This window comes from Coptis chinensis, chromosome 2, assembly GCF_015680905.1.
Source record: "Coptis chinensis isolate HL-2020 chromosome 2, ASM1568090v1, whole genome shotgun sequence".
Taxonomy (NCBI): domain Eukaryota; kingdom Viridiplantae; phylum Streptophyta; class Magnoliopsida; order Ranunculales; family Ranunculaceae; genus Coptis; species Coptis chinensis.
In genome coordinates, this window is record NC_141457.1 from 90,222,817 (window position 1) to 90,249,267 (window position 26,451).

A 26,451-nucleotide genomic window follows, 5' to 3' on the forward strand; every position below is an offset into this window, starting at 1 on the left:
AAAGCAAATAATTTTGGTTTTAGGCATGGTTGACCAATAATTATAGTTTTAGGACAAAAACAGGCTGACATCAGCATCTATCACTAGTGATTTCGCTATAAGGACATTTTCGGGCTGACGTCAGCATATTATTTTTTTATTAATACCAATTATGACCTTCTTCTCCATCTAGCAAAAAAAACTCAACTAGAAACTTGTAAAATACTTTTGAGATCTAATTGTTTTCATCTCTGAGCTAGTTGATTTGTGTGTTGTGAACTTGTGATTAGTGGTTTAAGATATGAGAAAACATTTATATTCTTCTCCATCTAGCAAAAAAAAAACTCTAACTAGAAACTTGGGATTTTTTTTGAGATCTAGTTGTTTCTATATATCTTTGAGTTAGTTTGATTTGTGTGTTGTGATTAGTGATTTAAGCTATAAGAAAATATCTTATTCTTTTATGATAAACACTCTTCTCATTTTTCAATTTTATATTATTGATAATTGAAAAATAATTGGGTCGATTTCGGCACCGGTTTGACAAACATTTGAATAGCAATTAATTTTTTTTTTTTCAAATCCTCGAATTTTGTGTTAATCAATTGTGTGATTTATCTCGATTTCGGTATTGTTATCGTCGATGATATTTTTAAGTTTGGAGTAGTGGTTCGATACACATGTAAATACCACTATGCATGTGTACAACACACATGCACACATCATTATACATGTGTACAACACAACACACATGCAAACACCACTATGCATGTGCATACCAACATGCACACACCATTATGCATGTGTATATCACATATGCAAACATCATTATGCTGACGTGTGTAGTGAATGGAACTTGTGCTGCAAGCTAACGTGAGGAGTTTGGTAGAGTAAATATGAAACACTGGGAGCCACACAGTGATGATTTGAGTGTGGACTTGTTTAAACACCACTATATTTGATTCTAGAACCTTAAAATTTTAATAGTGCTTTGTATGTTGGTGAATGAGTTGCTTCCATTGGCCTTTTCTGTTTGCACTAAATATCAACTTTTGAACCAAAAACAAATAAAAACTGCTAATCATCTCTCGATGTTTTTTGTTTGTCCACAAATTTGTTATGCCCAATAAAAATATAATTCATTGGGCCCTGTTCAATTTCACTAAAAGTTGGTATGGGCTATTCAAAATGAAAAAGCCCTTAAAAAGAAATTAAATCTAGCTAGGGTTTTCATTCTATATAAAACCCAGTTTCTCTAATCACTCTTCATATTTTAGGTTATTCGTTTTCTTTCATTTAGTCGTTTCATCAAATAGTTTTTTATTATTATGCACGTTGCAAAACCCCGGGCTTATCTTAGTTATTACTTTTATTCAATGAAGAATAAAGCCCCAATGCTAGTGCTAGATTTACTGACGTTGAGTGTTGCAATTGAGCTTTGTACTTATATTTTACCATAGCTTAAATTGTGTCAGAGTAACGTCTACATCTTTCAATTGGGTTAATTTGGCCTCTCCACACCTTAAAGTTCTTCTTTGATTCAATAAATAAACCTCTCAGAAGAGCTTAGTCATGGAGGCACATATTACACGCGGGGGCTTTATTTCTTTTATCGATTTTGCCTCTAAAAACTCTCACAACATTTCTGTCTTTGTTTTAATTGTGGTTGTTATTGGCGATGATTAAATTTTATCCGCGCTTCTGAGAGAAATCTATGAAGCAAAGGATTACATATGGTTGAATTTCTTGATATGAGCCAATTATATAGTCTAATTGATGTTGTTTTGAGTAATGGGTTTATTTTTGGCTGTGATGATTGAATATCAAAGCTCCAATGCCAGTTCTGCTTCAGAAAATTCATGATAGATAGAGCTTATTGTTGTTCTGAGCCATGATTTAATAATATTTTTTTAGTTAGTAAGACGTTGATGCTTATGATGATATTGTTCAATTTATTGAGGTGTATTGAAGCTGAGACTCTGTTTACAGGGAGAACCCCTTGGCGGATTTACATTTCACATGAGAATACTGGACACAGCTGATGCATTACTGTTCTTGTCTCTAATTGTTTATTCATTCACCCTATGTTACAACATTTTATTGATCAGAATATATGTTTTTATTTGTAGAATTGTTTTCTAGGTTGATTGTGTACATGTTTGAGGTTTAATTTCAATGCTGTGTGTGATGATATTGTCCATTTTATCGAGGTGTACTGAAGCTGAGACCCTGGTTACAGGAAGAACCCCTTGGTGGATGTACATTTCAAATGAGAATATTGGACCTATCTGATGCTATACTTTTCTTTACTTGTAAATTGTAATTGATTTGTATGAATTTAGGCGTTAGAATAGTGCATAGAGAATCATTGATATGTGTGTTTACAAACTTACAATTTTGAGTTTTAACTATCCTTGTGCTTCGATTAATTGGGGCATAGAGGCTGAAATAACTCGGATAGTCTAGTGTTGTCATCAGCTTCTTCTCTTTGTATATCACGAGATTGGAGTTAAATAACAGCCCTATATTACTCACCATTTGAAAAGTTTTTCGTTGTTCTTGACTTTATGCAAAATGTAAAATAATTGTATTTTTTCAGATGTAAGAGGTTAATTGAGTTCGGGACTGGATGTTACCTGGTCCCGCATGAGAAAGCAGGGATACGCTGCCCAGGCCACTAATAATTACACTGAAGTTCATCTAGCGGACCAGCTCCTAGGCAATAACTCCTAGGCTGCAATCACATAAATGTTGCTTATCCGCCAAACAGGGCCTGAGGGGCTCAATGACCCTGAATAGTCTTTTAAAATTGAATTTTACGGGAAAACTTGTTTGGTTTGTGAGGGGTACTTTTTTATGGACCTAGACATGGTCACATGGGGGCTGTATCTGGCTACCTAGGTAGACGATGGTATCCCTCAGTGTGTGGCCTTGCCGCCTGGGCCAAATTTTAATTGGCCGGATTTTTGTTAGTCATAATTTTGGGATCGTTGGCACCATTTTATCTCATCAAGAATTTAAGATATCGATTCTGTCAGACTGCCTAATCCCGTTTTTTGAGTTTTTGTCCCCGACGTTGGAAGAACAAGCTGCGCGGAATGCTTGTGTGGAGGGTGTGTTTGGTGTGATTAAACATATTTGGCCTAATTGCAATGTATGTATCTTTCATTACCTTTATATTTGATAGTTTGGTTAATTGGTTGGAATTGAGTTTTGAGTAGTAGTGGTTTATGATGGTTTTGTTTGTAGGTTGAAGTATTTGGATCGTTTAAAACGGGTCTTTATCTTCCTACTAGTGACATTGATGTAAGTATAAAACAACCCCATTTTGTCTGTCATTTCTGTTACATGCGTAAATCCCGGGTGTGCATTCCAATAACTCAGAAGCTATAAATTTGTCCATAGTTAATCAGTCCACCAGCTGCTACTCTTTCACCGTTTTAGATAGCAGTTCATAGTTTAAAACATTTGGTTTGGTTTGGTTTGGTTTGATTGGCTTATGATATCTAAGCGTGGACACTATGTATTGTCTTCTGATGGCGTCGAGGGAACTGTTGCAGGTTGTCATTTTGGATTCAAAAGTTAAAACACCCCAAATTGGATTGGTAGCTCTATCTAGGGCATTAACCCAGAGAGGAATTGCTAAAAAAGATGCAGGTTAGGCAATGTTTATTCTGATTAAATTGTCCAATTCATGTACACATATTCTGATCAGTGATATGATGTCTATTTCTCAGGTGATTGCAAAGGCTCGTGTGCCAATTATAAAGTTCATCGAGAAGAGAAGTGGAGTTGCGTTTGATATTAGGTGCATATATTCTCTCTAACTAGTAGTCGATTCTTGATTTATTATACTGTTATTCTTTATTCTGATTAAAGAAATATATTATGTTGATTTGTAGTTGCAAAAGTTGCTCTCTACTGGTGGTATCTTTATATGCATTATTGTCCACCTACTCACTTTGTTGCTTCCCCAAGTCTCCCCATTTTCATGAAGGGACACTATCTCAAATGGCTCACTTCTTTCTAGGGCATTAGAAGTATATTTAACTCATAATATCCGTATTCTTCCCTCTTTGGACAAGTAATTAATGACACAAATGGTAATCGCAAATCATGCTGAGTTAGTACTAAAGAAAATTAAACTCCCCTTACGGCCCATTCTAATTGGTATAGCGTCCTGATTTCCACTGCATTTGTTTTTGTGGCACAAGATGTATACTGATGATTCACAAGATTGTGGATTCAGTACAATCCTGTTTTACAATTTGGTTTAATAAGGTAGGTCGTAGGTTCGTTTGTTGAGGATACTTGAACATACATTAAGCAGTTTTGCTTGATGAAGTATGAAGTTTCGGGAATTGTTCTTGGTATGTTGTCTCCTTAGGTGCTATACTTTGTATTGTAAATTTTGGTGTTTTTCACATTTTCTTCTTGCCAACCTTGTATGATACATTGATTTCTTTTTCTAACAATCTTATTTTACCCACAAAAGAAACAGTAAAACTCTGCAGCCTTTTCCATTTTGAAATTCATGAAGTGTTTTTTTATTTTTTTTATAAATGTGCTGTCTATTCTGATACTGCACAAAATCATTGTCCGGCACTGGTAGATAATTTTTTAGTAGACAATTCTTATGAGTTAAAACTATCCTTGCAATTCACATTCTGTAAAATTTGTGATCAACGTATTTGTTATTTACTAAGTTACATTGACATGGATACGTGTGTCCGTGTTTTACATGGCAAAATATCAAAAATGATGTATATAACATACAATGTGTCCGACACAGACATGTAGATACATATCCGACGTGGATTATTTTTAAGCATTGGTGTGTGTATGATAAGATTGTAATGTTGGCCTTCTGCTACTGCTAATGCTGCTTAAAACACGTGAAATATTAGGCGGCTGCAATATTTATGGGGGTAAGATATATGGCTGGCGTGGGTTCGAGATCTTATTAAAATGAGAATGGATACTGTATTATGAGAATTCCGCACCATTGTAGTGCAATTAGATGGGGATCTTAAATTACTAGTGCTGTTTTGATTTTATTGTTAATGTCAATCCGGCATGTGCATAATTGTGACTTAAAATATCATTTATCACATTTCATCAGAGGACTTCTAATCTAACTTTGCTTGGAAGTGTGATATGGAAGCCCTTATTTCATACTGGATTGCTGGCTGCTGGGGTATATCGCTTGAGAGGAATGTAAGGGTTTTTAAGGACAGATTATGCACTGATTAGCCAGTGTGTTATACAATCAGAAGTATTATCTTGGATTGGGTCTTTATTCTCCCTATCATGAGAGAGATTTGCTTTGATGTAGTTATGGTGGAAAGGGTTGGATTGTAGTGTGACTCTCTTTCACACTACACATTTTCATTTTTATTAGATCTGCTTGTTTGTGACTGTTCACCTTGTAGAGTTCTGAGAAAATGTAGGAAGTTGCTGAGGAGCAGACAAGCAATGACGCTTTCAAGCATGGTTTCATAACTTCTTTGTTGCAGTCATTTTTTATTTTTATTATTTTTTTCCCTTCTCCACTGTCCAACCTTTTCGAAGCATTTCTTTAGTCTACTTCATGGAAATGTATTCATAGGGTGAAACCTTAACTATCACAACATCATCTCTTTCGACTTTCATTGTAAGATTAAGAGGGCCCAAAAAACGTGATTGGTAGCAATGTTAGATGTTGGATCTCTGCTTCGATGATTTGATTTTGATAAGGTGAGCAGAGTCTTTGGTATATTAATATATGTTTTTCTGGTCCAATAAAGGATCAATTTGGCTACCACTTACCAGTTTCTTGTTCAATTTCCGGTGCTCTCTCTATCTCGATCTTTTATTGCATAAAGTCACTTTGAATTGAGGTCAACTTAGGGGCTGCTGGAGATTTTGGACTGGGATGGTCATCATTGCGTCTGTATATATTAAAGAGTATATGAATTCCCCTTTAAATTTGAAGAAAAAGACTTACATAACAATGAATCCAAATATGCAGTTCCCTTATATATCGAAAACTGATGTTGGTACGCGAAGAGATGGTCCATTGGATCTGATGATCCATCATATTGTGTGAACTTAGGCAATTTAAACTTCGGCGGAACAGGCATCTCTTAATACTTTGATGTATCGGATTTCTACTCACATCATCCGCTAACTTTCTTATTGATGCTGAAGTCTTCTCGAGCACTTGATTTTCTAGTTTCTTTATCATCATTTCTTGTATAATTTCCTTGGTGATAGGTTGTGGTATCAGAATTTCCGATATTGGTGATACTTATGCAATTTTCTTGCTGATGCCTTTCTAGTATAATGACTACCCGACTTCGAACTACACTCTTCCTCATGAAGATCTCTTACTGCATTACTTGGAACTCTTTTCTTCATCTCTTGGTTCTCCTTAAGTAAAACAACATTCTGTTTTTCTACCTCATTCAAACTTTTCAATATTTTCTGAAGTGAAACTTCAACCTCAATATTTTCTTCCTGAAATCCGACTTACAGAAGCTCTTGTATTCCTTGCATGTGATACCAAATTTTCTTGTTTGCGAACCACAGATGGCGCCAATGTGATGTCTAAGAACACTTTTCATAAATGTTCTAAGATCACACAATCTTACTAATGAATAAGAATGAATGGAAAGAATGAATGAAGAATATGAATTGTATCAAAGTTTTATTGATTGGGGATAGAAGTTTACAATCTCTCTTTCTCTCTCCTGTTTTTACAATTTTTTAGTAATCTAGATTGAATGAATGACATGAATGAATCTCTGATATCTTTGACACGTGTTTTGTCTTTCTTTTCTGTTTCCCGCTTTTTACTTGCAACACAACTTAAACACCCACGAGATTTACCGAGATATTGGCCTTTATGCCAATATCTTGAATTTTAAAATATTGAAATAAACATGTTTAGAGGTACGATATTTGCCCACTACATAGTCTGTCTTTTGGCTTAAATAATGCTGGTGTATTAGTTTTGTGAAGGTGATGATAGCCAGAGTTTATAGGAGAGTTGAATTAAGATGGTTTCAGACTTTCAGCCCCATACACAGTAACTGCACACGGATGGAGATTTTGAAAGTCAATAGTGATTACTGTCGTATTACAAATAGAGATGGAAAGACTCCAATCCACTTCTGTGCTGCTATTAAACAGAGTAATGACATTAAGGACGTGCTTTAAAATTGTGGTGATTTTATTGAAGATAGGACCGGTTGCGGAGAAACTGCTCTTAACCTTGCTGTTAAATAAAGAATGGCGTTGTAAATATGAAAGATGAAAGAGGAAACATAGTGTTATACCTAGCAGCCTACATGAAGCAGTGAAAGGCAAATAAGTGGCCTCGAAATTAGGTTATGAATGGGAAGAACAGATAAACTTTGTGTGGGAATCAGAGAGAGGGACAGTAATAAGTGTCAGATTTGGGTAGGCATAGTTACAGGTAATCAACTATTATACAATCGCCCTTGTAGCGTTAGAACCAGCCACGCGGTATATATCCAATGCACTATTAAACGTTATATAACTGACTTAAGTAGGTCCGAATATGTCAACATTGGCAATATCTTAAAACTCTCATTTAACTTCAAACTGGACGCAAAGGAAAACACACGAAGTCGTAGTCTCGTAGATCACCCTTGCTTAGGATGTGCTGGGCTATAAGATCCATGTTGACATTATCGTTGTTTAGGTTATTATTAGTTTTTCTCAAGTGAGATCAAATTTAATAGTGTTCTCTCTCTCTCTTTTGTAAAATGTGTTGATATTACGATATTAATAGATATTGTACCTAAAATAGGAGTTATCTTATTTTTGTAGGAATTATATTTTAGGTAAGAGGATTTTGAGGAGATCGACAGAGCCTTGGAGAGCAAGGACTCTTGGCAATCTTTGTATATATATACTTGAGGTTTTGTGAATAAAGAAGAAGGAAAAATGAGTGAACAATTTAACATGATATCAAGAGCTTAGAGAGATCCTAGGGCAAATACGATTTATTTTTTTATTTTTTTATTTTTTTATTTTTTTTATTTTATTTTTTCCGGTCTTTTAGCCTCCAAGAGAGATCATGGCTGGCGGAGAGGGAGACTAATCTGGAGATGGCGAAAAGAAGGTGGATAGGACGTATCATCTTGGATCGAGTGACTGTCCTGGAAACATTATTATTCCTATTCAATTACGTGGTGAGAACTACGATGAATGGGCAAGGGCAATTCGCACCTCGCTAAAGGCGAAGAGGAAATTTGGTTTTGTGGAAGGGACGGTTCCGAAGCCAACAACAGAGGAGAAACTTGAGGATTGGATCGTTGTGCATTCGATGTTGGTGTCCTGGCTGACCAATACCATTGAGCCGTCCGTTCGGACGACACTTAGAGAATATGATGATTAGGGGTGTCTCTTTTTGCCAAATTTTCGATTTTTCCGAAATCCGACCCGAAATTGGTCTGGCTCTGGGTATAGTTTTCATAGGCCGATTTTCCGAAAATTCTGAAAAAAAAATTGGATCGGATTTGGATATAATTCTAAAATCCGATCCGATCTGAAAATTCCGAAATTTCCGATATTATTGCCAATTTATTCGGAAAATATATGCTTCTCTCACTATCTACTTGATTAGATCTTGACCGTTCATTCATTTTCTAGTTTTTTACTTCCAAAAACAAAACTAAAACATAATCTAGCCGCTACTTCCCCACTTGAATTGGACTACTCTACTGTCATTACACCGTCTGCCATAATAACAATGATATGAAAAAAAATGTTATTGAGTCATACAATGACTTCCAGACCAATCCAAAAGCCAAATTCCAATAGATAGAATATTATGTAAAGCTACTTAGAGTCCAAGACCATAATCAATTATTTATGCAGACACTTCACGTTTCAATTTTCACACACGAAAAAAGATTGAAACATTACAAATACCCAGACCTTAACAGAATGCAATGTTTGCTATTGGTGGCTGCATGTTCTTTTTATCGCTTTTTCTTGGATCACTTGTTTGAATGAAAATGGGTTTTCTCAGTAAACAAGTGCGTATTGTTGTTGGTGCATTGGTGTTGTGGACATGGTTTTCTCTCCCTACAATGAACATTGGCGTATGATATTCCAAAAATAATTGAAAGTAAAGAGATTTTTGAAAATTTACCAAGTATTCCGAAATTTTCGAGTTATTTCGAAATTTCCGAAAGTTCCAAAATTGGAAATATATTTTGAATCTGAAAAAAAATTGGATTGGATTTGGCTAGCATATTAGGTTCCGAAAAAAATTTGGAAAAATTCCGAAGGAGGTTAATCCGATCCGATCCGAAGTCACCCCTAATGATGATGCACAACTCCTGTGGAACAATCTCAAAAGCAGGTTTTGTGTGGTAAGTGGCACTCGTATATGTCAATTAAAGATATCCTTGGGGGAGTGCAAGCAAGCAAAAACCGAGACTGTGGCAATTTACTTTGGTCGTTTGTCAAGAATCTGGGATGAACTAACCACATATGTGAAGGTGCCGGTTTGTAAGTGTGGAAGTTGCACGTGTAGAATAGTCATGCAGGTAGAAAAGTTGAGAAGAGAAGACTATCTACATCACTTTCTTATTGGCCTCGATGGAGCATATGCTTCAATTCGTACAAATCTGCTAGGACAAGAGTCATTGCTGCCGACGCTTGATAGAGCATATCAACAAGTGATTCAAGTGGAAAGACTGCGTGGAGGAGAGTTATCCTCATCCAAGGAAGAACGAGATAGTATCATGGCCTTCTCAATTCAGCCTGATACGCGTGGCAGTGGCAAGTCTCGTTCTGTGGATCCTACTGACAAGTTTTGCAATCATTGTAATAGAGAAGGCCACGGCGAATCCTCTTGTTTTCAATTACACAGCTTCCCCGAATGGTGGGGGGACCGGCCTCGTGGAAGTAAGGGGCTAGGTCGTGGTGGAGGACGGACAGGAAGAGGAGGTGGGCGTGTAGGTTCTGGTCGTGGCCGAGGGTATGGTGCACCATCTATTCGCGCTAATAAAATTGGCGGGGCTGGAACTTTGTCGTGGCAGCCAGCGATAAGAGCTGGGGGGGCCTGTGGTACACCCCGCTCACCCCCAACTTCTTAAAAAGTTTTTTTTTTTTTTTTTTTTTTACTCAAAAAAAGTAACTACCATATATATATGAATACGGTTTTGTTACTAAAACCTCACCGTAACTGACCAAAATAAAAATCCATTTCCCCTAACTAACGTGAGAAAGCTCATGATCTCTAATTTTATGTATTTTGAGAAACAACACTTTTGGCAAGTGTTTTTCTTTGTTTGGAAAAACAAAAGAGATGAAAGAGAAAAAAAGAGTAATAACACTCTCAACTCTCAAGTCTCCGTCCCAATAACTCATATGTATATTTATTGGTATGTTTTCTAAACCTTAATTCCCCAATCTCTTATTTTTTTAGTTTTTTGTTGATGAATTTTATTAATTATAATTCAATTTTGTATGTAATGAATTCGATCTATCGAGCAGTTACTCAAGTCCATTACAATTTTAATTTGTTGCATAAATTTTTTTGATTGTCAATTGTAGTGAATTTATTACTTTTGAATCTACTTAAGGCAGTGGTTGGAATTTCGGGATTGAATGAAAATGAAAACAATTAAAATAAACGCTAAAGTGACGACAAAAAAAATGTACTAGCAGTGTCTAAACATGTACAATTTAAAACAATGGTGGGATCATAAACCATGTTGGCGCAACAAGCTAGCTTGAAAATCCAAATTTTGCTTACCCACTATAGATTTTTGACAAAGCGGAAACATGGGAATTATATTCCCAATCTAGAATTTGTAAACGCTTTGTAAGTCTGTAACACCATTTTTTGCTATTAATATTAATTAGTTTTTAGCCAAAAAAAAATGTCTAAACATTGTACAATATTCTTTATTGTGCCCTAAGTGCTTATGTTTTTTCCTAATGCCTTTTGGACTATTTTCCTTACAATTCCAAAGAATTCATTACTTTTTTTCATTTGTGGAATTTTAAAGTGGTTTCCATAAGCATATATATTTGTAAGAAGCATATATTTGTAGGCACTTTTTTCCCAAGTTCTTAATTTTCCAAAGCTAAATGTCTGTGTATTTATTTATTTTCTCATAAATCATTTCATTAAGCAATCTAGTCTTTTGTAATTCCAAAATTTACATGTCTTTTGTGATGGGATTCGAATTATTTTATTTTTATTTTTTTACTTTTAAAAAATATGCAAGGGAAAACAAAAATTCTACAAATTGGGTGTTATCTTATTTTAGTTTTTTTTTTTTTTTTATAGTGACTAGTTGTGGCTCACCCTCACCCAATTTTCTGGCTCCGCCACTGGCAGCAAGCAACGTCCTCGCAGGGGCTGGCAGATGCAACCGAAGATGCGGGTCTTGCGGGTGTTTCAGCAATGCAACTGCAGCAAATTCTTGATCTTTTGAGCTTCGCCAAAACAAAAGACCGACTGTATGGTAAGAACAGTAGTTTTAGTTGGATTGTTGATACAGGAGCATCAAACCATGTGTCGTGTGACTTGTCTCTTTTGCAGAATGTGAGAAAGGTGAAACACTGCCCGGTGGGATTACCGGATGGCAACACGGCCGAAGCAAATCAAGAGGTGAGTGTCGTGTTGCCAGGAGGATTGAAGTTTGACAATGTGCTTTATGTCCCACAATTAACATGCAATTTAATTTCTGTGACTCAATTAATCGATGACTTAAATTGCGTTGTACAATTCACTAAATTTTTTTGTGTTATACAAGACCAACTGACGAGGAAGGTGATTGGAGCGGGTGAAAGATTGGATGGACTTTATTTTGTTCGTGGTGTTCCTCAAGTGAAGGTCTTAACAGTGGATGGTGATTCGTCGTTCGAGTTGTGGCATCAACGAATGGGGCATCCATCGGAGAAAATATTGAAGTTGATTCCGACTGTCAGTTATTCTCGTCGAAACAATAGTAGAGCTTGTGATGTATGTCCGCGTGCAAAACAACTTAGGTCTAGTTTTCCCACTAGTATGAATAAAGCTGGTAGGATTTTTGAACTTGTTCATTTGGATTTGTGGGGGCCTTACAAGGCTCGTTCTTCATGTGGGGCTATCTATTTTTTGACAATAGTAGATGATTTTTCTAGAGGAGTTTGGGTATACTTACTATGCAATAAATTGGAAGTTGAATCTATGCTTTGTAATTTTGTTGCTATGGTTGAACGACAATTTGAACAAGTGATAAAACGTGTGCGAAGTGACAATGGGACCGAATTTAATTGTTTGCATGATTATTTTCGAAATAATGGAATTCTTTTTGAGACTTCTTGTGGTGGGTCTCCACAACAAAATGGGAGGGTTGAGAGAAAACACCAACACATTTTGAACGTGGCTCGAGCATTGCGATTTCAAGGGAACTTACCAATCAAATTTTGGGGAGAATGTGTGTTGGCAGCATGTTACTTGATTAATAGAACACCCTCTACTTTACTGAAGACTAAATCGCCATATGAATTGTTGTTTGGGAAAGTGTCTTCTTATGAGATTGTTCATGTATTTGGTTGCTTTTGCTATGCTCATAATCAACGACACAAAGGTGATAAATTTGTAAGTAGGAGTCATAAGTGTGTTTTTGTTGGCTATCCTTTTGGGAAGAAATGTTGGAAATTGTATGATTTAGAAACACACGAGTATTTTGTATCAAGGGATGTGAACTTTTTTGAGAAAGAATTTCCTTTTGTGCCACACCAACCACGGAGTGTGGTGACTCTTACGCTGGTGAACAATAAGGATGGGGCATGGAGTGAGGATGAGGGTGCCGATGAGTGTATTGTGTGTATTGAGGGTGTATTGAGGGGGGGTTGGAGGCAGTGTCCACCCTCGAGAAGGGGTCTGCGGTGCAGCCCATACAGCAGCCTGCACATGAGGATATGCGTGATGAGGGGCTGGATAATACGGTGGGCGAGCAAGATGCACTAGTTGATAGTGAGTTGGGGCGCGGAAAACAAGCCAAAACTCCTTCCACACGATATTGTGATTTTGTTACTCATTTGTACGAAAAATAAGTCCATCTGAGATTTCATCAGCTACTTCATCTTGTTTAGGTATGCCCTATCCTATAACATATTTTGTGAATTGTGAACGTTTTTCTGTGAGACATAGGAATTTTCTTGCAGCAGTAACAGTGGGACATGAGCCAAAGCATTCTAAAGAAGCAATGAAAGACTCGGGATGGCGAGATGCGATGGGAAAGGAGATACGAGCCCTTGAAGACAATGAAACTTGGGTAATGGAGACTCTTCCACCCGGAAAGAAAGCACTAGGGAGCCAGTTGATATATAAAATTAAGTATAAATCTGATGGCAAAGATAGAGCGACTCAAAGCAAGACTTGTGATCTATGGCAATCATCGTGGAAGGAATTGACTATAACGAGACATTTGCTCCTGTGACAAAAATGGTGACAGTTAAGCACTTTTCTTGCAATTGTCACTGCTAAAAAAGATGGGAGGTACATCAAATGGATGTGCATAATGCTTTCCTTCACGGTGACTTAAATGAGGAGGTTTATATGAAGGTTCCTCCAGGTTTCAAGAATACAAATCCTAACATGGTTTGCCGGTTGAAAAAGTCGTTGTATGGTCTAAAACAAGCTCTCAGGTGTTGGTTTGCAAAACTGTCAACAACATTGAAGAATTATGGATTTGTGCAATCCTATTCAGATTATTCATTATTTGGGTTGTGCAGGGGAAGAACTCAACTCAACGTGTTAGTTTATGTTGATGATTTGATTATTGCAGGGAATGACAAGGTTGCATTGACAGTTTTTAAAGATTATCTTGGCAGGTGTTTTCATATGAAGGATTTGGGAGTTTTGAAATGTTTTTTAGGGCTAGAGGTAGCCCATAATCCATAAGGAATTTTTCTTTGCCAAAGAAAATACACACTTGAGATAATTTCCGAAATAGGTTTATTGGGAGCAAAGCCTACGGCATTCCCTATGGAACAAAATCACAATTTGGCACTTGCTAAGGGTGAATTTCTTGCAGATCCGGCTCCGTATAGACGACTTGTAGGGAGATTGATTTACTTGTCTGTAACGAGACCTGATCTCGCATATTCAGTTCATATTCTGTCCCAATTTATGCAACAACCTCGTGAGGATCATTGGGAGGCGGCTCTCAGGGTCGTGCAATATCTGAAGAAGAGTCCGGGGGAAGGGATTTTGCTTCGTGTTGATAGTGACCTCAGTCTAGAAGGATGGTGTGACTCAGATTGGGCTAGTTGTCCACTTACGCGACGTTCCTTGACTGGATGGTTCGTGTTACTTGGCTGTTCTCCGGTGTCGTGGAAGACCAAGAAGCAACAAACAGTGTCTAGATCGTCTGCGGAGGCTGAGTATAGATCAATGGCGGCAACAGTGTGCGAGTTGAAGTGGCTTAAACAACTTTTAGGTGATTTGGGTGTGCAACATTTGAAGGGTATGAAGTTGTATTATGAAGAGTACATTGCTCAAAATCCAGTTTTTCACGAAAGAACTAAGCATATAGAGTCTGATTGTCATTTTGTTCGAGATGCGGTGACTGAAGGGATGATTTGTCCGTCATATGTTTCTACTAGTGTTCAATTGGCAGACATCTTTACAAAAGCATTGGGGAAAGCGAAATTTGAGTTTCTAGTTGGCAAATTGGGCGTTCGAGATCTTCACGCTCCAACTTGAGGAGGGGTATTACGATATTAATAGATATTGTACCTAAAATAGGAGTTATCTTATTTTAGTAGGAGTTATATTTCAGGTAAGAGGATTTTGAGGAGATCGACAGAGCCTTGGAGAGCAAGGACTCTCGGCAATCTTTGTATATATATACTTGAGGTTTTGTGAATAAAGGAGAAGGAAAAATGAGTGAACAATTTAACAGTTGATAATCAATTTTACATTCTGCTGAGCAAGGTTCCCAAACAAGAAGAGAATAACAAGATCAGTTGTTGTTACAAACAAGAAAGGAAAGCAGAACATAAAACTTACAAGCAAAGAAATTGTTGAATATTTATATTTACAGGAGTAGGATACATTGTGATAGTCGACAATCACACAATTTACATCACACACATGAATCTATAAATAAATCCCAAACTGTTCATTACTTACTATTCAACCCGCACGCTACAATCTCCTGTAAGGAAAAGAAATATATATTAGTCTTGCAATGAAAGAATAACCAATAAATTTCTCTCAAGGATAATTGCAATCATTCAATTATATAGTTGATTGACATGATGACATGTTACTGAAAAATTTGTTATTTAAGAAGCAGGCCTAGTTGATACTGGATTTTTCTTCCAATCTAATAACTTCATCAAAGTTATTAATTAAGTAATTAAAAAGAAATACATAAAAGGAAATGTTGCTCGTAAAATACCACAATAAGCACACGGTAACAAACTCTTTCCCAACAAGACGCCATCAAACTGAATCATGTAAACACAAAAAAAATGTCAGCACAAAAATGCACACAACTAGAAAAATGGCTTAGTGAAGTAAAACATGTAAAAACAAATGAAGCTAAAAATTGAGATTACCTCGTATATGAATTATGACTGTTTAGGAAGTCTAAATGGCTTCCAACTATTGAAGCTTATATGCTGCTTTACATTCTCGTCTTCCCATTCCAACTGCTCCCACCATTTGGATTCACCAGTGACCTCCAATGAGGAAGCGATCTTGTTACAGTTAATAAAGCTTGTGTTACTGTGGAGCGGAAGCTTACGAAGCTCGGGACATCCTTTTACATGAGCCCTTTTTAAGGATGCCAACTGCAGATTGTGAGCGATGTTCTTTAAGGTCGGAAGCTCTAGGAGGCATAATGTGTGCAAACGCCCGAGTGACCTTCTGCATTCACCTTAGCCGAGAAGATTTCTTCTAATCTGGCACAAAATTTAATTCAAGCACTTCCAGGCTTTCCAAGCGCACAGCTGATGAGAAAATAGTAACAACTTGTGGACAATACTCCAGCTGCAAATGCTTGAGGCTGCCAAAGCTTCCTTCTTTCAGAATTCCACTACCAATACAGATGTTGGTCAATTTCATGAGTTCAGAAATTTTCAACTTCTCCAAGCGCCTTAATACAGGTTGGCATTGAGCCAAGTCGTGAGCTCCCGTATCAAAGGCGACTTTCATTGCTTGGCATCCTTCAATCCAACATTCTCTGAGTTCTCCCATATTTCCAATACCCAAATCTGATAATTGCACTATTATCTTTTCGTCGTGCAATGATAAGAATTGTGCCTGACTAAGAACAGCAGAGATATCTTTTGGAAACTTGTCGACTCTTTCGATTCCCAACTGTTGGAATCTCTTGTGTATTTCTAAATACTAGTGTGTGTGTGTGTGTGCAAAGTGGAGGAGATGAACAAATAGTGTTCTCTCCACTTTAGTGCATAACAGGCTTGGGCTTGGGCTTACTGTTGTGGGTAGTGGTTTGACCAATTGCCTAAACTTGTTTTGCTTTTTTCTTGGGCAGCAAGTTTTGGTGTTCTATTAGGAGTTGGTCTCTCTTCCTTATCTGTTTAGGAGACCGACCTAACCTCTATAAATAGGACTGTGAGTCCATAGAGGGGTAAGACTTTAATAAATCAGAAACCCATATCAGAGAAACAGAAACGATAATCTATCCTATTCTTTTTCTCTTCTTTCTATAGCTGCCAGAGAGTGTTATATTATTGTTCTACAGAGTAGTCTGTTTTAGTGCAAAGTCAGACTGCTGTTAGCCATTGAATCCTGTGAGGAAGACGCCACTGCTGTCTTTCTGCACCATTGGAAGGGGCGAAATCTTTCTTTAAGGAGACGACTAATCCGGCGCCTTGGTTATTATTACCGTTAATTTTGTCTTTGTTCATCGTTCCTTCGTTTCTACTCTAGTTGTTTGTGTTGATACAACTATTCTAACAATCTTAAGGAAAGAATTCGTAGTAGAACAAAGGAGAGTGCTTTAAATACGACAATCAAAAGATAAGTCTTTTACTTTGAGTTATTGTTTGTGTTATTGGGTTATGACTTTAGAAATTTTCTAATAATTTCGTTTTTGTTAGGGAAATCAATTAAAGATTGAATATTATTGATTTTTTTATGGTTTATCAAACCCTATATAGTTGTAGACCTTTCTCATACGTTTGTGGGAGCCAAATATGAGATTTCTATCAATAAAAATGTCAACGTTCGTCTTTTTGACAGTTGCGTCACTCGTTACGAAAACTACGATAACTTTAAGCTCAGAGCTCGGTTTTGCAATCCGCTTCTTGTGTTGGATAGCTGATTCAAAGAGCTTTCCAGTGGTATAAGGCTTGATACCCAATTCGTCCTGAGCTGGTTCAGAATTACAGTTCTTTTGAACTGTTTTTCTAAAAAGAGGAAAATATGGTAATCCGGTTTTTCAATCAATTAGATATCGTATTCTTTCACTCTTTGCAATTCTTTTGGTTGGATTATATGGTGATATTCTTGCCTTGAGTTGCATGCTAGTTTTTCTTAGGAGAGAAATCCCTAAGTTTAAACTTCTTTAATAACTTAGTCAACAAATTATACATGTTTATCACTAAGATATTAATTGGTTTGACTAGAAGTAGTTTGATATTATTTTCTTTGTACATATGTAGATGTATGTAGATGGTCTAAGAGAGATCTTAAGATATTTAATATCAATCACACTCAAATTATGGATAGTAATTATAATGTATTCAATGCATAATTGTTTACCTTTATTGAGTGTATGTGTTGTTAGACGATGATTATAATTATACTATTGTGAAAATACATGTTAGATGAAGTAACTTGTAGCTTATATCCAATATAGCATATGTTAAAGTTGTATATCATACTAGTTTTGGTTATTAATCATCGTGGATTTACTTTGAACTTGATGATAGTTTATTGGTAAATTTTTCTAGTTGAAGACATTAATGGGTTGAGCCATTAGATGTTGTGGTAGTACTTGAGGTATTGTTGATAGGGTATCCTATCTTGCTTGAGCTCATATAAAAAGAGGAGGTGAAGTCCTCAGTTGTTTTGCATATTCAGTGGCTAGATTTGTTTAAATATCGTATATTTTTTGTTGTGAGGGGTACAGTTAAAGTTTACTTTTCCTGAACCTATGATATGATATTAATCATGTTTGGCATGAATGCATTATTTAACATAGGCATGAAGTTTAACCATATAATATATTATTAAATAATGAGCATCGTTGTCTACGAGAGGAAACAATATGGAAAACAATCATATCCTCCTAAACCTAATTTAGTCAAGGAGATGTAAGGTTATGGATTGTCTTCTTAGACAATATCCTCCAGTGACTATTTTAGACAAGGAGATATAACGTTTGTGGATTGTCTTATTAGGCATCATCCTCCTATGACTATGAATAAATAACCAAGGTGATGTACAAGTGCGTGGATTGTCTCTCTATGTAAGTTGGAATGTTGAATGATGAAAAGAAGAATGATAATGATTTTATCTTGGGTAAAATCTTTTTGATCTAATTCTTCTATTCTTTAAAATTCATTTGAATCACTTGTGGATTTCTTTTCATATAGATAGCATGAACATAATATGACTATATTTAATATGATCCATAATCATAGACTTGAGTAAAGTATATTCTTGTCATAAGAGTGCATATTATTGTTGGTGTTTCTTTTAATGTTTGTAGCGGTATAATGTGTTTTGCATGTAAGTTTGATTAGGTTGAGTAACCATTGAACTGTGGGGGTTGGTGACCCATTTGCATGACACTGTTTTACCATAGTTCATTTCACAAGATAATTGGAAAGACACTGAACTACAAAGTATGGAAAGGTCTTAAGCCTATCCAAAATGCTTTAAAATGTGGGGGGTGTCATGCCAAGGCTATTGTGAATGAATCTAAAAGAATTTTTTTGAGACCTAGAACTATCTAGTAGATGTTCATTGGTGAAACTCATAATAGTGATGTTTGTTTTAGTTGTCATGCGTGATAATAATCTTGTAGATACTACACTATTATTAAATGTCTTATATGCTAATTTTATTTTGAGGATGTGCTTTCTGTAAAATTGGCATATAGTGGTTGGATGTTCATAATGAACTACGTAAGAGGATCCTATAATTTCTGAACAAGAAATATGGAAGACTATCAGTGAGTATATCCACCATTCACGGTGATGATGTTTATATGTTTCTTGAAGAAGATTCATTAACCTATAAGGAAGTTGTCTGTCTATGAGAAGTGTCCTTTTTTGAAGGATACAACTTCTCTAAACTGGACTCGTGTTTTATTGGGGGATATATAGGTTGAATTGGATATTCAAGAGAAAACTAAAACGTGATAGTTGTATTGCAAAATACAAGGCTAATAATAATAGCCAAGGGGTTTCAATCAGAGACAAGATTTATACTACTTTGAAACCTTGCTCATGTAACTAGAATTTCTTCTACAAAATTCTAAAGACTCTAGTTGAGTAGTTGTGCGGAACTACAATACCAAGTAGTACCAGGTGATGAGCTGAAGGTATACAATTTAGTTAAATCTTCGTATGAGTTGATTCAAGCGCCTATAACTGGCATGAGCAATTCAACAACATATTAGTGTCATATGGATGTCAAAGTACCGTTGTTGATAAAGGTGTGTCTTTTCTTTAGAATAAAACAAGACATATGTGTTAATCTCTCTTTGTTTAGATGATTTAATATCATGAGTGCTAGCATTGAGAATGTGTATGAGACAGAGAAATTCCTATTTAAAACACATAATAGACCGTTATTGAAAATTATAGTTCATTATGTTGTTAAACTCATTTCTGTAACTGCTATATTCAATTGTCAAAATGTTGACGTTTGAATATGGTTGAAGCCCACATCGTACCTTAAACCAGACCAGCCGGATGGTCTAAGGGAATTTCGGGCACTACAGAATTGAATGACTGGTGAATATAAGAATTATAACTCATGTTGGCCTTATTATATTGTTTTAGCACGTAGTAGAAATATTTTTCATTGAAAAGTATGGGTATTCTAATAGTAAGCATGCATTAACACCTTTTGTGGCAAATATCCATCTTATGAAAAATAATCTACTTGTGTTTTCTCATACTAAATATGTCAATATCATTGGTAGCCTATTGTACTTGATGGATAATGTATGTGAGACATGACATTGCCTACATTTATGGCATACTGAGCTGATAACCCATTGTGTCCTTATAAGAAACTTTGATGTATATTGTCAGATTATCCAAGTACTATAGCAGAGCCATTGATTATGGACTAATATTTAGTAGATTTCCATCATTGTTGGAAGGGTAATATGTTATAAACTGGATCTAGTAATGTTTATGTGATTACCTTTGGTGGAAATTGAGTGTCTTGGATATCATCCAAGCTAATCGCCTTAGAAAAGGCATGTGATGATGTTGAGTGGGTTAGCAACCTCTTGGCAAATCTTCTCATTGGCTCTAAACCAGCCCTCGATGTGTCTATGCTTTGCAACTGTCTCATTGCAATAGCTAAGACATAAAGAAATATGTGCAATGGGAAATGTATATACATAAGTTTGAGATATAACTTAATCAAGCAGCTGTTAGAGATTATGTTAGGTCGGACTTAGTTTGGCCACATGTCTGACCGTACCACTTATTTGGAGGCAAGTGGTTATACGTCGAGGGGGATGGGACTTATGCCCAGATATAAGGTGACACTGACGGCAACCCTACCTATGTGATTGGAGATCCCATGAAGTAGGTTCAAAGGGAAAAACAAGTCACTTCGTCGTCCTGCAGTACTATCGTCTTATTTATTTACGAGACGTCCCACCCTATGGCGAGATGATACTATAGTATACTTTGTATAACTAGAATTGCAATGAGTAAGGATTAGTTATTTTACTCTTATTAGAATCCATAGTCCATTTTATAATGAGATAGTATATTTTAACTGCAATGTACACTTGATGGATATCCACCTACGTGAATGTAGAACTGGGTCGGTTCTTATGAGTATACGGGCAAGTACTCTAGAGCATTCATGGAACACAGGCAGCGCATGGGCCAAAAAGCGCAACACCGCAGAACAGGCATATAATGAAAGAACAATGTGGGTGCATGTGATTTATTTTACTACAAGGGAATGTTGGTTCAAAGATTTTTTAATCCACCACTTTCACGTATTATAAGACATGTTATCTTATGACTGGTTCAAGCCCGTAAAGCACCAGTATCTTATGCATTATTTTTTCGATTCTCTCTGGCATTTAGTTAATCCATTTCTTTTGTAATATCCTATTCCAAAATAGTGGGGGACTATTAGTATTTTGAAATAGTGGGGGATTGTTGGAATCTCGTGTATTTCTAAATACTAGTGTGTGTGTGCAAAGTGGAGGAGATGAACAAATAGTGTTCTCTCCACTTTAGTGCATAATAGATAGTCCCACATTGGTTATCCACCACATCGGGTCGGGTTCAGGCTTGGGGCTTGGGCTTATTGTTGTGGGTAGTGGTTTGACCAATTGCCTAAACTTGTTTTGCTTTTTTCTTGAGCAGCAAGTTTTGGTGTTCTATTAGGAGTTGGTCTCTCTTCCTTATCTGTTTAGGAGACCGACCTAACCTCTATAAATAGGACTGTGAGTCCATAAAGGGGTGAGACTTTAATAGATCAGAAACCCATCTCAGAGAAACAGAAACGATAACCTATCATATTCTTCTTCTCTTCTTCCTGGAGCCGCCAGAGAGAGTTATATTGTTGTTCTAGAGGGTAGTCTGTTCTAGTGCAAAGTCAGACTGCTGTTAACCATTGAATCATGTGAGGAAGACGCCACTGCTGCCTTTCTGCACCATTGGAAGGGGCGAAATCTTTCCTTAAGGACACCCTAATCCGCGCCTTTGTTATTACCTGTTAATTCTGTCCTTGTCTACTGTTCCTTCTATTCTACTCTAGTTGCTGTGTTGATACAACTATTCTAACACCAACCACCTCTCATAAGAAGGCATAGAAAGTCCTATCATAGACTCGATGTCCTTGTAGCGATCATGTGAGCGTTGGGAAGGAAGTGTTTTCTTCTTACCTCGTTCCATGCAAGGACATACGTAAACAAAAAAACGACCTTTTATCCAAGAATGGGATTGTGATAGAGTTGTAAAGATATTAGCATTTCCGACATAAATAAAAACTCCATGCCCATTTCCGTTTCTCCGCCATTCAGCTAACGGGGTATGCATATGCGACATGCTGCCATCACCACACTGATCCCAATTCACCTCCTGAGGTAGCCTATTGATTCTTTCCCAATTAACCTTGCAAAGATGTTTCACTCCTAGTACGTCCAAGCGCGACAATCCTTTAAATTCCGAATAACCCTTTAAGGGAAACTTCTGAATTGGTGTACCAGAAAGGTGAAGCACATCAAGATCCTCGTTTGAGTCCAAAACTAAGGTCTCCAATCTTGAATGGTTTCTAAGTGAGATGAAGTTAACTGGGGTACCAGACAAGTTAAGAGCCCTAAGATTTGGTAATCTGTCCTGAAAAGAAGATGATATTTGCTTTACGTCTTGTAGGGACTTACATCCAGAGAGGTGGAGCTCCTCAAGTGATGAAGGGAGATGTTCCAAACTTGGACTGATACTCTTTAAGCTAGAACACCCCTTAAGGTTAAGTTTCTTGAGACTGACAAGTCTGGCAATGGACTTGGGTAAAGATTTCAGACGAGAGTTATTTGAGAGGTTGAGATCTTTATGTTAAGATAGCAGCAAAGAACTAAAGAAAACACACAAGTATTGAAACTATCTTCTTATTCTCTGTAATTGAAACCAACTAGCCTTTTATAGGCATTTTACAAACAAGATAAACATAAAGACTCCACGATGCAACCAACTCCTAATCGTGGGTATTGAGGTATAAAGTCCTGAATTATTATTAAGGGTATTTTTGTAAATTTCATATTAAATCTAGGGTCGTTTATGTAAATTGGTTGTCGGGTTTATATTTCAAACGTACGTAACTTACTGAAACTTAACTCCGACTCATAAGTCACGTTAGGTAAGCGACCCATATGCGAAAATTTGACAAAATGCCGGTTAGCGGTTTTCTGCGTTCGAAGCTGGCACGAGTTAACAGCTTACACGCATGAGTGGGTTATTGTTATAGCTGCGGTGAGATAGAATGTAGGAAATTAAATTTAAAAGCGGAAGGGGCGGAAAAATAATCCGCGGCCGAGAAGTCTAATTATGCTTTAAGTCTAATTGGGATATATTGGGCTTGGGCCTTAATAAACTTAAACCAAAAAATCGCCCAACCAAACAAATCGCACCAAACAAACAAAAAATCGCACAAACCCAATTTCTTCCCCAATTTCGCTACTATTGAAACCCTAGGAGAGAGAAACTCATTTCGCCCAAATTCAATCGATCTAAACCAAAAATTCTCGCCACCGACCTATTGTAAACACTAAAGTCAAGTGTGGAGCTTCAAAATTTATTGGAAGTTCATCGTATCACCGCGACAGGTGAGTAAATTCTTCTCAAATCGCTAGTGTAAACTCGATTTCGATTTAATTGGTTGTATTTGATGAGAGATAATTGAATGGGGTGGTTTGTAATGTCGACAGTAGCTGTTGGTGGAGATAGAGTGGAGCGATTTTGGTGGAGCAGAAAGCTAGGAGCGATTTTGTTTGCTGACTTGGTAAGAATTTTGGTTATTCACTCCAATTTCGAGCAATTCATGTCGGTTTATAAGCTGTTTAAGATTTGATTGAGTAATGAGTGAGGGATAAGGAACACCCCGATATTATTGTTAGATTTAATATGAATCGAAGGCTGGGATTGGTTGTAGTTGAAATTTGGACTTGGAATTGGGATGTGATAGGATTGGCGTCGATATGAGGGCTGCCATGGCAAAAATAGTCAGCGACCCTCGAGACCACTCAAGTAAATGCTGCGAAATGGCTGTAGCTCTGATACGATTAGTTAGATGAAAATTTATCCGAAACCAAATTCTTAACGTCGAGATTTCTTCTCGGCTTACACTAGATAAGAATTTCCTCGTTAGTTTGATAAACTCTAACGACCGACGTATACATCTGATGTTATAGGAGTGATCTCGAGTGGATTTGGTTAAGTGAGCTTGATTCGGTTAGGTGGGCTTGAGGAGAACGGAGCTTGCTAAGATAGGAACCTACATACCAATATATAGTCTGTTTATTTTCATGCATGATTTGAATCGTTTAAATTGTAGATAGATAGTTTGCGTATCAACCATGCATGTATATATGATAGTCATGTTTTGCACTGTATTTCCTCGCTATAAACTATATATATATATATAGCTTTCGTGTGAAATGGCTTTTTTGAAAAAAAATCGGGGTAGCGGGATTTGGTTCTTGGTTAAAAGAGCAAAAACTAGTTTTGGGAAGGGTTCTCGTCTCTTGTCTCTGTAATGAGACAGAGAGATGGATTTTGTAATGCGGGTAAGGATTACCCGGTTGTTTGTAAATATGTGTGAGGTTCTGAATTGTTCCCTGGATAGAGTTTTACGTTGTTATTTCACGATGATTCGCCGTTTAGGAATCATCGGTTGTCATTTACTATGGTAGCCCGTTTAGGGAGTCATAGGTTGTATGTGATCGATGGGGGAATCCAGGAACTTACACATACAAGACCAACAGTTTTAAAAGAAAAACTAAATATGTATCTATAGTATTTGGAAATAACCGTATCTGAGTATATATATATTACTATGTTTATCACGAGGGATTTAGAAAAGGAATTGTGAATTCCTATAAAGAAGGAACTATTGTCGTATTTCGGGAGGCAATTATTAAATCTAGGATTCAAACGGTGTGTCGCGCTTTCGAGGTGGTGGGCCACCTTTAAAGGGATGCATCACTGGATGTAGTCCGGAATTCCTTTTCTACTTTTTCTAGATAACCATGCTTATGCGTGTCACGCCTTTGTATGGTGATTAGCTTATTTGTGGGGGTTACATGTTACCTCGATGAGGTTTAGGCGAAAGTGAGAGTTTAGTCCACTCGGATGTGTGTCGGGATCCCGAAAGCGTCTGCGGTCGTCGAACGGTTGACCACCGTAAAGTTAGGTGACAGCCCATATACGGGGTTAAGTGGTCACGGGGCCCACTTGAGCCCTAAAAGCTTTGGGGATTTTGTGTGTCTGAACACAACAACGGCATTTCATCTCCTTGCGGTAAAATCGGGGAAAACAACGGTGCATGGTTCACACCGGAAAGTCTTGAACCGAGATTGCTGTGGATCGGGTCGAAGTCGTACATTACCTCACCATTCTAATAGGATCACGCGCCACAATAGTTGTATGATGACCGTGAAAACTATATTTTGAATATTAAAGAAGCATGCCGATATATAATTTATGCTAGCTAGTGATTTATTGTATAGTCCGCGATATTTGGATATTATTATAAAACCGCATGTTTTAAATGTTTTGTTATAAGTAGTCTAGTATTGGTTATGTGCGTTTCTACTGGGCATAGTTGTTTGCTCATCCTACTTAACATTTCAGACGAGCCAGTTGCAGAGGAGGCTTTTCCTAACCCTAGCGATGATGGTTGTGGGGATTTGGGAGGATTCTCTTATGCTTGACGAGGACAGAGTCAAGTTCATATTTTTGGTTGTATAGAGATAGTCTAGTTCATTCTTTTGTTGTATATATTGAGAGCTAGCTTATTTTGGATGTAATACCTGATGTATTGGAGTAATAGTTACCTTAAACCTTTTGTGGATATGTGTATATACATCTCGGTTGTTTAGAAAGTGGATTTTGTATATATATATGGTTGTTGGAAGGGTATTATGAAATGTCCAGGTTTATGACAGGTTTTAGGGTTTACGAATGTCTATTAAACAAAGGAAACTCTGCCGAAATTTCGGTAGAATTGGGATAGCGACCGCCTTGAGATTCACTCCTAGTCCTCGGGATGTGTGTTGGGTCTCGGGGCGTGACATGAGGCCTATTACCAAGTAGAAATGTTCAAACTCTAACTACATTAGCTGCACTCCCTTTAAACCAGGAAGACCAAGTCAGCTACAAACAACTGCAACGCCAACAATTCCTCCCTTGGGGCAACCTAAGTAAGGAAAGTGCTAAGTATCCCTGAGGATCAGCAATACTTGGGGGCAAGATGATATTCGGATCCAATAGTTACATTTGTTTTTTTTTTTTTTTTTAAAAAAAAGATTAGCGGGTTTTGGCTGACTCTAACCTGTATTCATCTAACTCTGGTATAGAAACATCTGTTAGCATCTTCAGCTACTATTCTAGATAGCTTTTCCTCTAGTGGACCTATACTACACATTACATTTTCATTTCCTTCATTACAATATTTAGCTACACAATCTGCTGCTCGATTTCCTTCCCTAAAGATATATGCTCCACCTCGCATTGAAGTGTTGCTTGTGGTTCCTGATAGCC

The 26,451-nt window shown here is 37.0% G+C and overlaps 1 protein-coding gene and 4 non-coding genes across 11 annotated transcripts; all 5 read left to right on the top strand.

The window, feature by feature from the left end:
• Positions 1-1,235: 1,235 nt before the first annotated feature.
• On the top strand, positions 1,236-25,796 carry LOC147518815 (uncharacterized). 7 transcript variants are annotated; one of them, XM_086590546.1, is made up of 5 exons: positions 1,236-3,133; positions 3,229-3,285; positions 3,540-3,636; positions 3,717-3,787; positions 25,543-25,796. In XM_086590546.1, the coding sequence occupies exons 1-4, from the start codon at positions 2,888-2,890 to the stop codon at positions 3,779-3,781; spliced, it is 465 nt and encodes a 154-aa protein (XP_086446672.1). In that variant the 5' UTR covers positions 1,236-2,887; the 3' UTR covers positions 3,782-3,787; positions 25,543-25,796. The 7 variants fall into 7 exon arrangements, with proteins under 7 accessions (XP_086446672.1, XP_086446675.1, XP_086446673.1 ...); XM_086590549.1 differs by lacking the exon at positions 25,543-25,796 and adding an exon at positions 8,051-9,370; XM_086590547.1 differs by lacking the exon at positions 25,543-25,796 and adding an exon at positions 6,972-7,989.
• LOC147518816 (small nucleolar RNA snoR134) lies at positions 1,308-1,470 on the top strand. Its single transcript, XR_015214675.1, has one exon. It is a non-coding gene; the product is annotated as a small nucleolar RNA snoR134 (small nucleolar RNA).
• On the top strand, positions 1,653-1,738 carry LOC147518817 (small nucleolar RNA U36a). The gene has a single exon (XR_015214684.1). It is a non-coding gene; the product is annotated as a small nucleolar RNA U36a (small nucleolar RNA).
• On the top strand, positions 1,781-1,874 carry LOC147518818 (small nucleolar RNA Z223). The gene has a single exon (XR_015214548.1). It is a non-coding gene; the product is annotated as a small nucleolar RNA Z223 (small nucleolar RNA).
• Positions 2,402-2,509, top strand: LOC147518819 (small nucleolar RNA snoR97). Its single transcript, XR_015214507.1, has one exon. It is a non-coding gene; the product is annotated as a small nucleolar RNA snoR97 (small nucleolar RNA).
• Positions 25,797-26,451: the final 655 nt, after the last annotated feature.

Coding starts and splice junctions, on each gene's coding strand:
- LOC147518815 (XM_086590546.1), top strand. CDS start 2,888: ATGGTATCCCTCAGTGTGTGGCCTTGCCGCCTGGGCCAAATTTTAATT. Junction 3,286..3,539: donor TTCCTACTAGTGACATTGAT/GTAAGTATAAAA, acceptor GAACTGTTGCAG/GTTGTCATTTTGGATTCAAA. Junction 3,637..3,716: donor AATTGCTAAAAAAGATGCAG/GTTAGGCAATGT, acceptor TCTATTTCTCAG/GTGATTGCAAAGGCTCGTGT.